This window comes from Pogona vitticeps, chromosome ZW-PAR (assembly GCF_051106095.1).
Source record: "Pogona vitticeps strain Pit_001003342236 chromosome ZW-PAR, PviZW2.1, whole genome shotgun sequence".
NCBI lineage: Eukaryota > Metazoa > Chordata > Lepidosauria > Squamata > Agamidae > Pogona > Pogona vitticeps.
In genome coordinates this window covers 9,332,855-9,346,931 of record NC_135800.1, presented here as the reverse complement: position 1 = coordinate 9,346,931, position 14,077 = coordinate 9,332,855, and the positions used below count along the sequence as shown (strand labels likewise).

At 48.0% G+C, this 14,077-nt stretch overlaps 1 protein-coding gene and 1 long non-coding RNA gene across 2 annotated transcripts; both read left to right on the top strand.

Annotated features, from left to right (window-relative positions):
• The first annotated feature begins 135 nt into the window (after nucleotides 1-135).
• LOC144585177 (uncharacterized) lies at nucleotides 136-6,705 on the top strand. Its single transcript, XM_078382856.1, has 2 exons — nucleotides 136-5,770; nucleotides 6,231-6,705. The coding sequence occupies exons 1-2, from the start codon at nucleotides 5,325-5,327 to the stop codon at nucleotides 6,703-6,705; spliced, it is 921 nt and encodes a 306-aa protein (XP_078238982.1). The 5' UTR covers nucleotides 136-5,324.
• A 96-nt stretch (nucleotides 6,706-6,801) lies between these two features.
• LOC144585126 (uncharacterized) lies at nucleotides 6,802-8,462 on the top strand. The gene is made up of 3 exons (XR_013539633.1): nucleotides 6,802-7,121; nucleotides 7,267-7,341; nucleotides 8,058-8,462. It is a non-coding gene; the product is annotated as an uncharacterized LOC144585126 (long non-coding RNA).
• Nucleotides 8,463-14,077: the final 5,615 nt, after the last annotated feature.

Here is a 14,077-nt window from a genome sequence, read left to right as displayed (position 1 = left end):
TTACTATTGCTGTCCCCTGAAGAGTTTCTCTGGTTGACCAGAGATTTGAACCCAGGTGCCTGGTCCAATACTCTAACCACCTGTCCACACCAGTTAGCATTTGTACAGCATTTTTGGGCAAGGAGCAGTTCAGGAGTTGGCCAACTACCCATGAGGTTTGTGTGCTGACTTGACTTTGAGCAATTGGAGTGTTCATCAACATTCTGTGGTTTTCCCCTATTGCTCTCCTGCCTAAACATGGATCATGTCTTTTCAAAGCATTTATATAGCACTTCCCGATATTAGAAGCACGTCACATTTGCATGCGCACATGCGCGTGCATGCATGCGTGCGCGCGCACACACACACACACACACCCTATTGTCAGTTTTATTTACTGGCTTTCTCCTGCACATCACACAGATAGACATCTCCATGTTTTTTTTTTCTTGGCTTATCACCCGTCATACAGAGAAAAATGAATGCAGAGATAGACAGATATGGAGCCTAGCTTTATTTATTGGTTCCCAGCTGTTTGACAATAACCTTTGATGGGGGGGTGGGGAAAGAAAAAGAAAACTTACTTAGCTTTAATTTTTCTGCCTGACAGACTGCTGTTGGAAACAGAGGAAGAAGGGCGGTCAAAAAAAAAAAGTTGTAAATCCCTGTATAGACATCTCACCTGTGAGATCTCAGAAGAAAAGCAAATGGAAAGCTCAAATGGAAATTCTTCAAAGCAGGCCAAAATTGCGGATAGCCGTCTTGGTCCATTAAATGAAATCCAAACGCATTAGTCATCGTTGCCGTATTATAGCCCTGCTGCTTTTGAAAATATAAATGGACCCCAAACATCCCTTCTCCATTTGGAGAATTGGGCGGAAATGTATGTTAAATAGCCTATTCGAAGCACTATTTCCAGGGACATAATGGGAAATGCACAAACATGTCTCTTTAGAACAGTAACAAACCATCACTTTGAGATGCCCAGCTGATGAGAAGGAAATATAACAAAACGAAAAACCCAAGTAAAATAAAAAAAGTACGCTATTCTGGCCTTGAGAAACATTAGATTTCTATAATATATGCCAACTCTGGGAAGGAGGGAGCTGTGTGTGGGCTACAGGAGCAGCTCACAGATTGAGAATAGGGCTCTCGGCAGACCCCCACCCACCCTGAGCTATCCTCAGTGGGGAGATATTTTACACCCTTGAAATAGATGTTTTGTGAGAATCTCATACATGAAAAGAGAACTCAAAAATTTCGTTTAAAAAGGTAATTTATTGCAGTCTTTTTTCTTGTTTATTATTTGCATCCTTTCACTGCTTAGACCTATCTCTTGTTCTCTGTTACTCAAGAATTACTTTTGAAACACACACACACACACACACAAATACACACACACACACAGAGTGTTTAACCATACAGCTTCCCCATCAACACATCCACATGTTTTTCATCAACTGCTTCAGCCTTTTTCATCTCCCTCACTCTCTCCCTCTCTGTGTGTGTCTACCTGGCTGTCTATCTAAAGCTCCCTTTCTTCCCCATCTGCTATTAATTCTTCTGACGTTTCCACTATCCTTTGCTTAATTTCTGTTGTTGCCTTAGATTTATGCAGTCTATTTTTCTCTCACAAACACATACACAGCCATACTTCTGAAATAGCACCTCGCTCGTGCTGGGTATACCCGTTGGCTATGCATTCTTGGTAGACTTTTGTCTCAGTAATAACACAGGGATGTGCTTTAGGTGAGATTCAGGGTTGTTTATTACCATTTTATAGGTAGATAGCTTTCTAATATATGCACACATTCAGAAGCAGCCGAACTCCCCTACACTGAATTGTGTACTTCAGGCAAGTGCAAGATAGCAGAAGGCCCCAGAAAAAATAAAAAATAAAAGTACATTCAGCCGAGCCTTTCATTGCCCTTTCAGACATCAGCGGCTGGATAGGCTGAGTGGCTCTAGGGATTCATACCTTGGAGTTCAAATCCAGCTCAGATCAATAGCAGCTAAAGAGCTGTTACTACTTGATAGTCTGTTTAGCAACATATGTGAAGGGGAGAGAGTCCTTGCTAAAATCACAGCTGGGCATCTTCAGCCTGTTGTTCATGGCACCACTCCTTCCATTTGAATGAACTGACCAAAACATTCCAGACGCAGATAGATTTGTTCCCTGTAACAATAAATAAAAATGGAGAAAAAAACGTGCAAGGTTCGGCACAAGCGCAAGCAACTGCTCCTCCTGTTGAAAAATCCATCACTTCTTAAATTTTTTGGTTTACACGTGTTACTTTTTGGAGGTAGAAATGGTTGGAACCTAAAATCATTTTTCTTGCAAGAATGGACCAATGCTTTTAAAATCTTCAAATACTAGAAAGATTGTCATACAGAGGGGCAGGTTCTGTTCTCATTCATCCTACAGTGCTGGACACACAATAATGGGCTCAAGGTACAGAATGCCAGATTTTGATTGAATGTTAGGAAAAACATCCTAACTTTTAGAATTAGGATGTTTTCCATTTTTTCCAATTTTCCACAGAAATGGAACCAATGACCTCGGGAGGTGGTAAGCGCTCCTACACTGGAGGCCTTCAAGAGAAAATTGGACAACCCTCTGTCAGATCTCCTTTGACTTGGATTCCTGCACTGAGCAGGACTCTACGGCCTTAGAGGCCCCTTCCAACTTAATGATTCTATGAATCTATGAAATCCTCCCTGAGCCATGAAATTCATCTTGGAAGAGTCATTCAGAGTGATTATGAGGATAAAATGCAGAGGAGAAGCATGATGAATACCAATTCTGCACATCGGAGGGAACACAGGATATATCAGGCAGTGATGGCCACTTGAGTGTTTAAATCCCACAAATGCCCCCATCACTGCTAGCAGTGAGAAAAAAACACATTACACCATCAAATGTCTAATTTTTCAATGCCCATTCATTATGCTACAAACCAGTTCCTTAAGGCCACTGCTACACACTGCCTAGTGATATGACCAGTTGTGGCGAACTACTTTCACGATGGGAAATGGCCCAGCCCAAAAGCAACCTTGTGAGTGAAAACGAAGCTTTATTCATCAAAAGTATCTCAGCAGCAGTAGCGTGGACGTTCCTTCATCTCCCCAATGCTCTTCGACTCTTGCTTTGTCCTCAACAAACGATTTTCAGGAGCTGGCTAAAAAGGCTTTGTTCAATTCCTCCATTTCCTGTCTGGTTTGTCTGAGGCATCACAAAATTACTGAGCCTGAAAGGAGATAATGAGTGGTTGGTGGGAGGATTTTAAAAACTCTCCCTTTAGTTCCTTAGGCATTTCTGCTCTATGAAGCCACTAAAGGAAGAGGATGGGGTGACCACATGTAATTTAGTTAACCTTTAACATGCCTCATCACAATCTGTATCAGTCATTCCCAACCTTGGGTAACCCAGATGTTCTTGGAATGCAGTTCCCAGAAATCTTCACCAACAGCTGTGCTGACCGAGGTTTCTGGGAACTGCAGTCCAAGAACATCTGGGTTACCCAAGATTGGAAACCACTGATCTGTATGGTTAACCCAAAATGCAAAGTTTATGCCTTCTTCTTCTCTCTCTTTCAGTCCTGACTCTCTGTGTTGCTCCAGGCTGTATGTGACCCACAGGAGAGTATTCTAGCCCCCAACGTGCATTGCCATCATCTCCTCAGAGGTTGGCAGCATGCAATGGACTGCAGTGGTGCACCACACATGAAGAATATTTATATGCTAAGTCTGAGTGTGAATGTTTTGCTTACTGAGAATAGAAAACATGCAGTCGTCGTCATCATCATCATCACCACCATAATCTTAGACTATAGAGCTGGAAGAAACCCTATGAATCATTGTGTCCAGCCCCCGTCTTGTAGGGAATCACACTACCAACCTCTGGCTCTGCAGTCAGAGATGGAAACTGTTCCTTCTTTACATAAAACAGTTTCTCTTGGAGACAAGCAGCAAATTTCTTTGTGGGAAAGTCAAGTCTGACAACAGAGAACATGTCCATTTGGCTCAATATATCATGATTTGGGGCTGGACTGTAAAATATCCCTTTCTGAGTCACAACTCACTCATGCTTTGGGTTGCACTTTTAACTGCTTTTGATCCAGTAGTGTTCTGATACTATAAAGTTATTTCTGAGAATTGAAGAGAGACAACATTGTGTGAACTCCTGGACTAGATTACCTCTAAGGTCTCTTTCAGCGCAAAAAATCTGTGTTGTTCAAAGGTTTAAGCATGCTGTATTCACTTTATATTCCATTGATATATATTTTATATTTCATTGACCCTGAACCAGAGCGAGTTCTTACCTACTAAGTTATCTTTTTTCTCTTGATACGTGGAAACTTGCTGTGATGAAAAATTCAGAACCTTGGGACCCATCTCTTCCTTTTTGTTTGGTGTCTGGCCTATTTGTTGTTGTTGTTTAGTCTTTAGGTCGTGTGCGACTCTTCATGACCCCATGGACCAGAGCACACCAGGCCCTCCTGTCTTCAACTGCCTCCCAGAGTTTGATCAAATTCATGTTGTTTGTTTCAGTGACCCTGTCCAACCATCTCATCCTCTGTTGTTCCCTTCTCCTCTTGCCTTCACACTTTCCCAACATCAGGGTCTTTTCCAGGGAGTCTTTTCTTCTCATGAGATGGCCAAAGTATTGGAGCCTCAGCTTCAGGATCTGTCAGCACCCAGGCTTGATTTCCTTCAGAATGGATAGGTTTGTTCTCCTTGCTGTCCAGGGGACTCTCAAGAGTCTCCTCCAGCATCACAATTCAAAAGCATCCATTCTTCGGCAGGCAGGCTTCTTTATGGTCCAGGTCTCATTTCCATACATAAATATTGGAAAAACCATAGCTTTGATGATGTGGACCTTTGTCGGCAAGGTGATGTCTCTGTTTTTTAAGATGCTGTCTAGGTTTGTCATTGCTTTCCTCCCAAGAAGCAGGCATCTTTTAATTTCATGGCTGCTGTCACCATCTGCAGTGATCATGGAGCGCAAGAAAGTAAAATCTGCAAAGAGATCAAACCTATCTAACCCAGGTGCAGAAGCCTGAGAGCAGCCAGGTGTGCACATCCAGGGGCGAGGCTTAAGTGAAGGACCGCCCACCCTATGGCCGAAGCTTCCACCATTGCTAAGGCAACCAAAGATGCTCCCACAAGATGCCCCGCCTCCAGTTCTACAGATTGACAGTTGAACCACCACTCCGGCCAGTCTGCTTCTGTGGGTCCAGGTCCCTTCATCAGCTCCTGCTCTCGTGGCTCATCTTAGTCTCTTCGTTCCTGCTCCTTTCCCTGTTCCATCTTCCTCCTCCTCCTCCTCGCCCCCTTCTCTCCCGATGGCGTGCTGGGGAGTGGTGTGGAACCTGCCACCTGCTCCTGCCGAGGTGATGGAGAGGAAGGCCCAGGAGATGCTGGCAGCGGCGAAAGAGGCAGCCGCCCAGGGACAGCCGGTCCCTTACGTGTTGCTGGCGGGACCCTGGAAGGACCGCGCTCTGCTGCTCCGGCGGCTGTTGATGCCGGCGACCGTGACCTTGGCCTTCACTTTGGTGGTTGCCCAGGTGGCCGGAGTGGGGCTGGGGGGCACGGCGCTCCTGCTGGGCGTGGTGGTGGCCTTCTGGGTGCTGGTGGAGGACTGGCGAGGGTTCCCCTACGAGCCCTCGCCTCCCCCGTGCCTCTTCTGGCCCCGCATCCCCCTCCGGCTCAGCCGCCCATGGCCCGTCACCCTCCCGCCTCTTCACACCACAGACTCCCGCATCTCTTGGAGGCCCCCCCGTCCGGAGAGGTAAGAAAGGGCATGCTGCCTTGAACCCCCCCCAACAAAGCAATGTCCCCCTCCAGCCTCTTGGCCCCTGAGAGAGGCCAGAAGCGCTTGTCTCCTGCGGGGACCCCCTCAGCCTGGGCTCCCTGGGGGCCCCAAGGTGCTCCTTTCTCCTGAATTCCTGCCCCCCACGTATCTCCAGGGGGAGGGCAGAGCCAGGGTTGAGCCTGGAGAAGGAGCACCAAGGGGGTGTGAGGGGGAGGATGTGATGGTGGGAGGGGCCCCTCTTTCTAGCCAGTGCCCCCCACCCTCTGAAGCCCCACCAGCCTTCTCCACAAAGGGCCATGAGGGGTGGCTGTGGATGGGGGGGGCGAGGACAGAAGAGCCTGGGTGGGGGCCATAGGGCTCCTCTCTGATTTGACCTGATTTTTTTTCGGGGGGGGGGGCTCCTGATCACTGAGAATGCCTTTTTTCCCCTCTGTAGGGCAAGGCAACCTTTCGTCCTGGCCAATCCACCTCGTCGGGTCCCCACCCTCCGCCTCTCTCCTGCCTGTCATCATCCTCGCCCTATGTCCTCCAACCCCTTCTCTCCCAACCGGCTGCGTCTTGTCCCCATCTCACCTGCCCCCTTTTATTCTGTCCTCTTCTCTCCTGACCCTTTCTGTCCTCCTGCCCTTCCAAATCCCCTCCCTTTCTCTTCTGCCCCCATTCAACCTCTTCCTATCTCTCCTGCCCATCCGAATCCCCTCCCCATGCCTACTGCCCCCTTTCCTCCTGCCCTTCAGAATCCCCTCCTCATGTCTTCTGTCCCCTTTCCTCCTGCCCCTACAAGGCCTCCCGGGGTGTCTTCCACCCTAACCCGTCCTGCCCCCAACCCTCCTCCGTCCCTCCCCAGAAAGCGGAAGCGCGAGGAAGACAGCACCACTTCTGCCGCCCCCCAGAAGCCCCAGCTGAGGTGAGGGTGCTCAGTCGGTCCCGAGGGAGGCCTGTGGCCGGGGTGGGGGGGGGCAGCAGACCGGAGACACCCCCAGCATCTCTTGCAGGGACTTGGTTGGCCATTCTCCATGGAGGGAGAGGGTGGCTGTGTCTTGCCAAGGTCAGCCCCCCTTGGCCAGGGTGTCAATGGTTTGGGCAATGGGCATCGTAGTCCAGGTGCCAGTGCCCCTGCAGAGGTCCCATGGCTGGACAACGGCTTTTCCCCTGCCAGAGGAGCAAATCTTGCCAGAATCGTCTCAGGATTGATCTCCTACCACCCACCCACCCCTCTCTTTCTGCAGGGACAGCACATCGGGGAAGAGGAAGGTCAAAGTCAAGTGGTTGGCTCCATCATCTTTCCACTTTGGTTTATCAAAACAGGCATGCTCAGCTCCTCCAAGTACAGCCTTGGGCAGGGGGGCTGGGGTCAGGGTTAGGGTCTCCATCCACTCGCCCCCTTCCTAGGGACCAACCTCAGGAGGTTTGTTAGTTTGCTGGTTCATTGGTTTCCATTGGTAGACTTGGGCCTCTTCTTTCCATAACAGCTGTTCCAGCCTCCGGGGAGGAGCCCATGGATTGCACGCCGGCGCCGTAGAAATATCAGACGTGTGTGGATACAGGTCAGGAAGGCGAGGGCTGCGGAGGGCTGCTCCCCATCGGGGCAGGGGGGGCAGAGGGAGCTGTGCCCTCCACCTCCACCCCTGTCCCCTTCCAGAGGAGAAAGCGGGGCAGGGTGGGTAGGTCGGGGAGGGGGAGAGCGAGCCCGGCTGGCCAGCCCAGCGAGGAGGGTGAGGGAGGCCGGGTCTCCCCACAGAGAGCAGAGCAGGGACCCCGGTGGGGGCTCAGCCACTTCCCCAGGACCCTCATGGACTCCCCTGAGCAGCGTCTCCCATGAAATGGGGCAAGGGGTGAAAGGAAGAAGGGGAAGCTGAGCAACGGGCAGGAACGTTCCAGGAGGAGAATGGAAGCAAAAAGGCCCTGAGCTTCGGAGGCCGACTGCGAGGAGGAACGGAAGGCGCGACTCAGAGTCCAAGGGCCAAGCAGCTGGGGCTTTGTGCTCCCCATGTGGTGCCCGTCCTTCTCCTGCTGTCCCGGGAAGTCCAGTCCTCCTTTTGTCCTGCGGCAGACGAGGCGACCCTGGCCTCTTCTCCGGGAACGCTCCGGGAACACTGTGTTATGAGGGACAGAGTGTGTGTTTGCGTGTGGGGTTTCCAGAAAGACCAGCCCCCCAGGCCTGGAAAAAAGAGGGTGGAGACTTGCAAAGAGAGACGGGATGGTGAGCCCGTCTGCAAATCTGCAGAGGGGAGCAAGATGTACCTGTTTCCCCATTCGGAAGGAGCTGCAGGTGGAAGAGGACGTGCGAAATTGGGACTTGTTTCCAGACCAGAAGAGGGGAAGCTGGTTGGCTCAAGCCAAGTCTGTGGCCAATGGACAAAACTGGACACACAGGGAAAGAAACATTCCCTCCCACGTGGCAGCAGATGGACTCTGACCCTTGCTTGCCCAGAAGGGGCTTTGCTGCCTATAAGAGGGACGGCCAGGAAAGAGAGTGTGGGCTTTGATCGGCGCTGCAACGTTGCTCCCGTCGCTCTGACCGACAGACGTGATCAAAGATCAGGGAAGAGTCCTTTATGTGGAAGGGAGTTTGGACAGAAGGGAAGGGTCCTCTGGGTGCCTTCGTTGTTTGCTGTCTTCTGAAAGAAAGCAATAAATGTCACATGAAAAGTGTTATAAACCCAAACATTTTGTGTAGTGTCTTCTTGTCAGTTGTCTGGCTGGGTTCTCTCTCTCTTTCTCTCTCTCTCTCTCTCTCTTTCCTCTCCTGGTCCTTCTCTCCAGGATAGAAAAGAAGAGAAGTCCCTTGGGGGGGGGAGCGGGAGGAAAGCAAGCAACCCAAGGGGGTAAGAAAATGGTCTTGGGGTCCTGGTCCTAGGGCAGTGAAAGGACAGGCCTTTATTTATTTTTATTTATTTTATTAGATTTCTACCCTGCCCATCTAGACCAAAGGTCTGCTCTTGACCTTTGTGTGCCAAGGGGTGAATCAGGTCCCTCCTGTTTTGGTTGATTGACTGTGATAGACAACATCATACCTGAACCCAGATGAAGCCTCAGTTGGAGTTGGAGGAGCAGGAAGTGTCCTTTCACTTCCAGGCGCGTCCGCAACTGGGCGTCCTTTCAGCTTTGGCCCAACCACTTCATTACCTCTGGAGCTACTTGTCCTTGTCCTCCGCTCTTTCTCAGTAGCATGTTGGACGCCTTCTGACCTTAGGGTCCCATCTTCCAGCATCATATCTTTTAGCCTTTTGTCCATGGAGTTTTCTTGGCAAAGATACTGGAGTGGCTTGCCAGTTCCTGCTCCAGGTGGATCACGTTGAGTCCGAACTCTCCACTATGACCTGTCCATCTTGGGTGTCCCTGCACGGCATAGCCCATAGCTTCTCTCAATTACTCAAGCCCCTTCACCACTACAAGGCAGCAATCAGTGAAGGGTTATTTGTTTATTTAAACCAAAAAGTTCTGGGTTCAAGGCTTGCCATCACTAATTTAAAGAATCTTTGTAAAACATGGTCCTTGCCTGAAGCTCTGGAGAGGTTCTGCCAGAAAAGAAAGGATATTCTCCTTAGACATTTAAAATGCCCAGTGCTGTTGTTCACCCTGAGAAGTGACTTCCTACCTAGAGATGCAGTGAAACATAGAAATTCCATTAGATCTCAGCTGTCATGTAACAATCTGATGAAATGATGCCTTTTCCAGTTAAACAGCCGCTTGTGACTGGCCTTTGATCCTTAATTAGTGACAAGACAGAAATGAGTCTGTGCTAGCTGAGGCCAATGTTCTCCTGTGCCTAACAGCAGGACTGGCTCTGCGTTTATGATGCCTCTCTGCACCAGCCTGCACGAAAACTTAAAGAGGCAGGCTAGTGTAAAGGCGCATCATGCATGCAAAGCCAGTGCTGCCATTAGGCACACTAGAGTAGTGGCCTCATCTGGCACAGACTCATTTCTCCTGAACCCTCTGCCTATGTGACCTCTTTGGCGTGGCTGAACTAAACATGCCGTCCTCCGGTGCAATGGTGCTGCGCCAGTACCTGTGAAGTAAAATTCAGACACAAGCTCAGTTTCCTTCTGGAATGGGTGGGTGTCTTCTCATCGAAGGCACCCACCCATTCCAGAAGGGAACTGGACTGTGGACGTGGTGGACATCTTCTCAACCATTGCCTCAGGCAGTAAAATATCTCAAGTCATCCCTGTAGGAACCAGCGTTATAGCGTAAGCAAGGGAGAATGGGTTTCGGCAGCGGCTGCTCTGTCCCCTCTTCTAGCGTCTGCTAGAGAGGCCACCCCCGAAGACATATGTACGTGACTACAAGCCAACCACCTGGTTAATGTCCATCTGGGCCTCCACAAACAAGCATTTGAGCTGGAAAACACTTCAAGAGTCAAGGTGAATCCAAATTAAAAAGAAAACGAGGAGGCGAATACAGTCTGAGTGGAACCCGGTGGCCCGTTTGCCTTGGGTTATTGCAATCTTGCAAGCTACGGCCTTTCCAGATGGCCTTTCGTGAAGGATCTGCCAAAGGCGGAGGGGAGTTACGGCAGAAATATCAACAGCGGCTTGAAATTTCCTTTCCAAAAGTGACTTCGAAATGGCTTGATTACTGGCAATTGTGTACATATGGCTATGATCACTGAGGCGCTTTATAAATGTATTTGCAATATATGGGGCCGATTTGTACTCTCTGCAATAGATCTGACAAATAGCAGGGCTGCTGCATGGAAGAAGCATAAAAGAGTGAGTCATACGTCTTGGCCGTGATGTAATCGGGGGCTTATATTTCACCCTTCATGAGCTGCCTCGGCATCAATAACTGTGTCGGGGAAGAGGAAGCCGGAAGTTTTTGCAGTCCAGAGGAAAATGCCGCAGAATTAATTTTGCCCCTTAAACTGTGGTGTATCACATTCTGCTGCATGCCTCTATATATTGTCGTGCTCGCTGTGGTCTAGAGTTATGCCGAGGTCTTGTCAGCTTTGCCGAGGCCCCAAGCAGCAACCCGCTTAGGTCAATAATTCAACAACAAGAAAGACCTGTAGATTTTGGAATGAGGGAGGGGCCGAAGTGGGTCGAGAGGGATCTTATAGTGATGGATCGCCCCTTTTGCTATTCTGCACTTTAAGGCTGCGCTCTGCAGGGAATCGCTTAGCTTTTACCTCCCAAGAGCCTCTTCCACTATTCGGTTTCCACCAGGGCCACTCCTTCGAGTTGTAGGATTACGAGCAGGAGACGGGAAAACCCGTAGGGGAAGAACCCTCACTGCCGGAAAGATTGGTATTCCAAACCTGTTCTGATTATAACTTTATCAAGGGAAATTAAAGGCATCGTTCTTCCATAAATCCTTTTAACAAGCCCGCGGGCCGCCGTAGCATCAAGCAACGGCAGGTTTGCTTGCGGTTAATGTAGAAATAAAATTTTGTCGACACTGTTGAAAAGGAAAAGGGACACCCCATCTGGAAATCACCTTCTTCTTCTTCTTCTTCTTCTTCTTCTTCTTCTTCTTCTTCTTCTTCTTCTTCTTCTTCTTCTTCTTCTTCTTCTTCTTCTTCTTCTTCTTCTTCTTCTTCTTCTTCTTCTTCTTCTTCTTCTTCTTCTTCTTCTTCTTCTTCTTCTTCTTCATCATATTTAGAACTGCTGGGCTGGAAGGGACCCTAGGGTCCCTGTTAGGGAGGCACAGTGGGGGAATCAACAGAGATGAGGACTTGCGTTGTGGGAGTTGCTGTCAAGTTGGGACTTACATCACACCAGTGACTTGACTCAGATTTGACTCGTTGTTGTTGTTGTTGTTGTTGAATGACTCAGACTTGACTCACGGCTTGGAACCCACCCACTCCTCCCTTTTCTTCTGGGGGAAAAAAAAAGCTTGTTTTTAATAGGACTTGGTACTTGGTACCAAAGACTCCGATTTGGACTTGGGACTCAAGACCCAGAGTTTTGCCAACATGCCTGGGAACCAAACTCCCAACCTCTGGCCCTGCGCGCTCTCCTTTTTCAGTGGGAAAGACTCACATGTTTATCGGCTGATGGACAGAGAAGAACCTCCTTAGATCAAGACCTCCTTGACCTCCCAAGGAAGCCCCACCAAAGGCCAGCTGGCCCAGCCATGAGGCAGAGGATGTGTGTGGGTGAGGAGGGCAGCCTCAGTCCGCAGATGTCTTGGGGATGGATAGGAGGAGGAGAGGAGTAACAGTGGTGAGGTGTTTGGGGAGTACGTGCTCTTGGCCCCTTAAACCAGCCTTCTGCCTTTGAGTGTGTTGAAGACCTTGTTCTACCTTTAACATTTCAGCAGGATTCAGCTATCCATCGGGTCAATCCTTTCACAAATAAGAGGCATCATCTCCTCAGGTGCCTTGGGCAGCAAATTGCCTTAGGATGGCCTCCATTTACTCCAAATCGAGATGTCCAGATCAAAGAAGCAGCCAAATAATAAGCCTGATTGATGCCAAACAAGCTTAACTCCCTTTAGTGTTTAATTTTTCTTTTCTCTTCCCATCGGCTCCTGCCTTTTAAAAGCGCTTGGACCTTACATGCCGCAAGCCACACATGACTGTAACAAGTCACCATTACGGTTCCTTTTTTAAAAAAGTAACGAATCGTTAATTTAATTGGTAACGAGGATGCAAGAGTACTTTTGAAGGCAAGACTCAAAAGTAGTGTAAGCAAAAGGGAGTAAAAGCACTCCGCTGCTATAATGGGTGATGCTTTCTTGTTATATTTTCCAGAGTTACTTTTTAAGGGCCTTTGGGGCATTTCAAAGTAACGGGGAAAGGAATTTTCACAATTTATGCCATTGTGTTACAAGTCCTAAGAAGCATTAATTTAAAAAAAAGGTAAGGAAAAGTAGTGAAAAACATCAGATAGCATAAGGGAGTTACTTTTAAACACAGAATTAGAAATAACAATTAATCACCTCTTCAACGCTGTTACAAATAATAGGCACAAATAACTTCTAAATGGTAACTTCTTAAGCTCTTATTTCTGTGAATATTACATACTTTGTTTCATTTTTTCTTTCCCTTTTCTCCCATGAATTCTGAGGTTCTGAAACCAAAGCCATAGAAGAGCTGTTCAGTCTCATATATCATACGTTTTTTTCTACTTAAATGTCACCAAAAAAAACCCCTGCTACAGTCTGTTTGGGATTAAAACTTCAGCGTTTCGCAACAGCCCCTTGCTCACATTTTCCCCTTCTTCTTCTTCTGTAATTAACAGAATTATGATATACATACACAAAGATGAAAAGTCTTTTTATGGCTCTTGTAACAAATGAAATGATTCTATTAGGCTAATTTAATTAAGAGTTGCTTTCAAAAGTGCTTGACCAGTGTTGGACTGGTTATTAATGGAATGCACGGAGAGAGAGAGAGAGAGAGAATAAAAGCTGAATATTCTACAGGGTTTCCTAAGTTGTTGTTGCTTGTTCAAAAACCAGACATGTATAGAACTGTGAAAGGAAGTGGACATAGAAATAGCTGAAAATATAACTGGCCATTGGACATCTCACCCTTCCTGAAAATACAATCCATCTGGACAGGCAGGACTTGTTAAAAAAAAAAAAGATAAGACTGCCTGTAGCGACACTCATCTATTCTGCCATCCATCCATCTTAACAGCAAAGTGTGGTTATTTAAAAAACCACCCAACTCTCTCTCTCTCTCTCTCTTTCCCTCTCCTTCTTCTACTTCTAGTGCCTGAATATTTAATGCCTCAAAGAAGTTTAAGCTTCTAAAGCAAATGTTGATTAATAACAAAGAGATTCCGGAGTTCTTCACACTGCAAGTTCTTTTTTATCTTTGGATGGGGAAAAAAAGAGAGAGGATGTTCTGGCAGGTGGATATTTATATGCCGTTATCTCTCCAGCTGAAGGGTTTCAAAGAGCAAGCTTGGAGGACCTGGCTGGCTGTATCCAGTTTGGAGGAGAAGGACAAACCAGCAAGGAGAAGGTTGACCGGGCTTCTCTGAGCGCATCAGAAAGGAGTTCGCAAAGCAAGGCGGGCGAATATTTGGACTGGACATCGTTTGGAATCTCGAGGTGGTTTCCTCTAAGCATCTTCAAGATGGGGAAGCAAGTAAATGTCCACAGAGACATGGAAACAATCAACATCTATGATCTTCTGGAGACTTGGAGAAGCGTAGACAAGTCCGAGAGGCTTCAAGTGGAGCCCTGAGACTAGGCAGTTTTACTTCACCAAAGGAAGCTGTTGCTTCACCCCAGCACAGAGGCCTCCTGAGAGCATACAATGAATGGTCAACCTGGAGGTTACGGAGAGGGAAAGCATCCGGACATCTGTCCCTTTTGGCCTCC

Coding starts and splice junctions, on each gene's coding strand:
- LOC144585177 (XM_078382856.1), top strand. CDS start 5,325: ATGGCGTGCTGGGGAGTGGTGTGGAACCTGCCACCTGCTCCTGCCGAG. Junction 5,771..6,230: donor AGGCCCCCCCGTCCGGAGAG/GTAAGAAAGGGC, acceptor TCCCCTCTGTAG/GGCAAGGCAACCTTTCGTCC.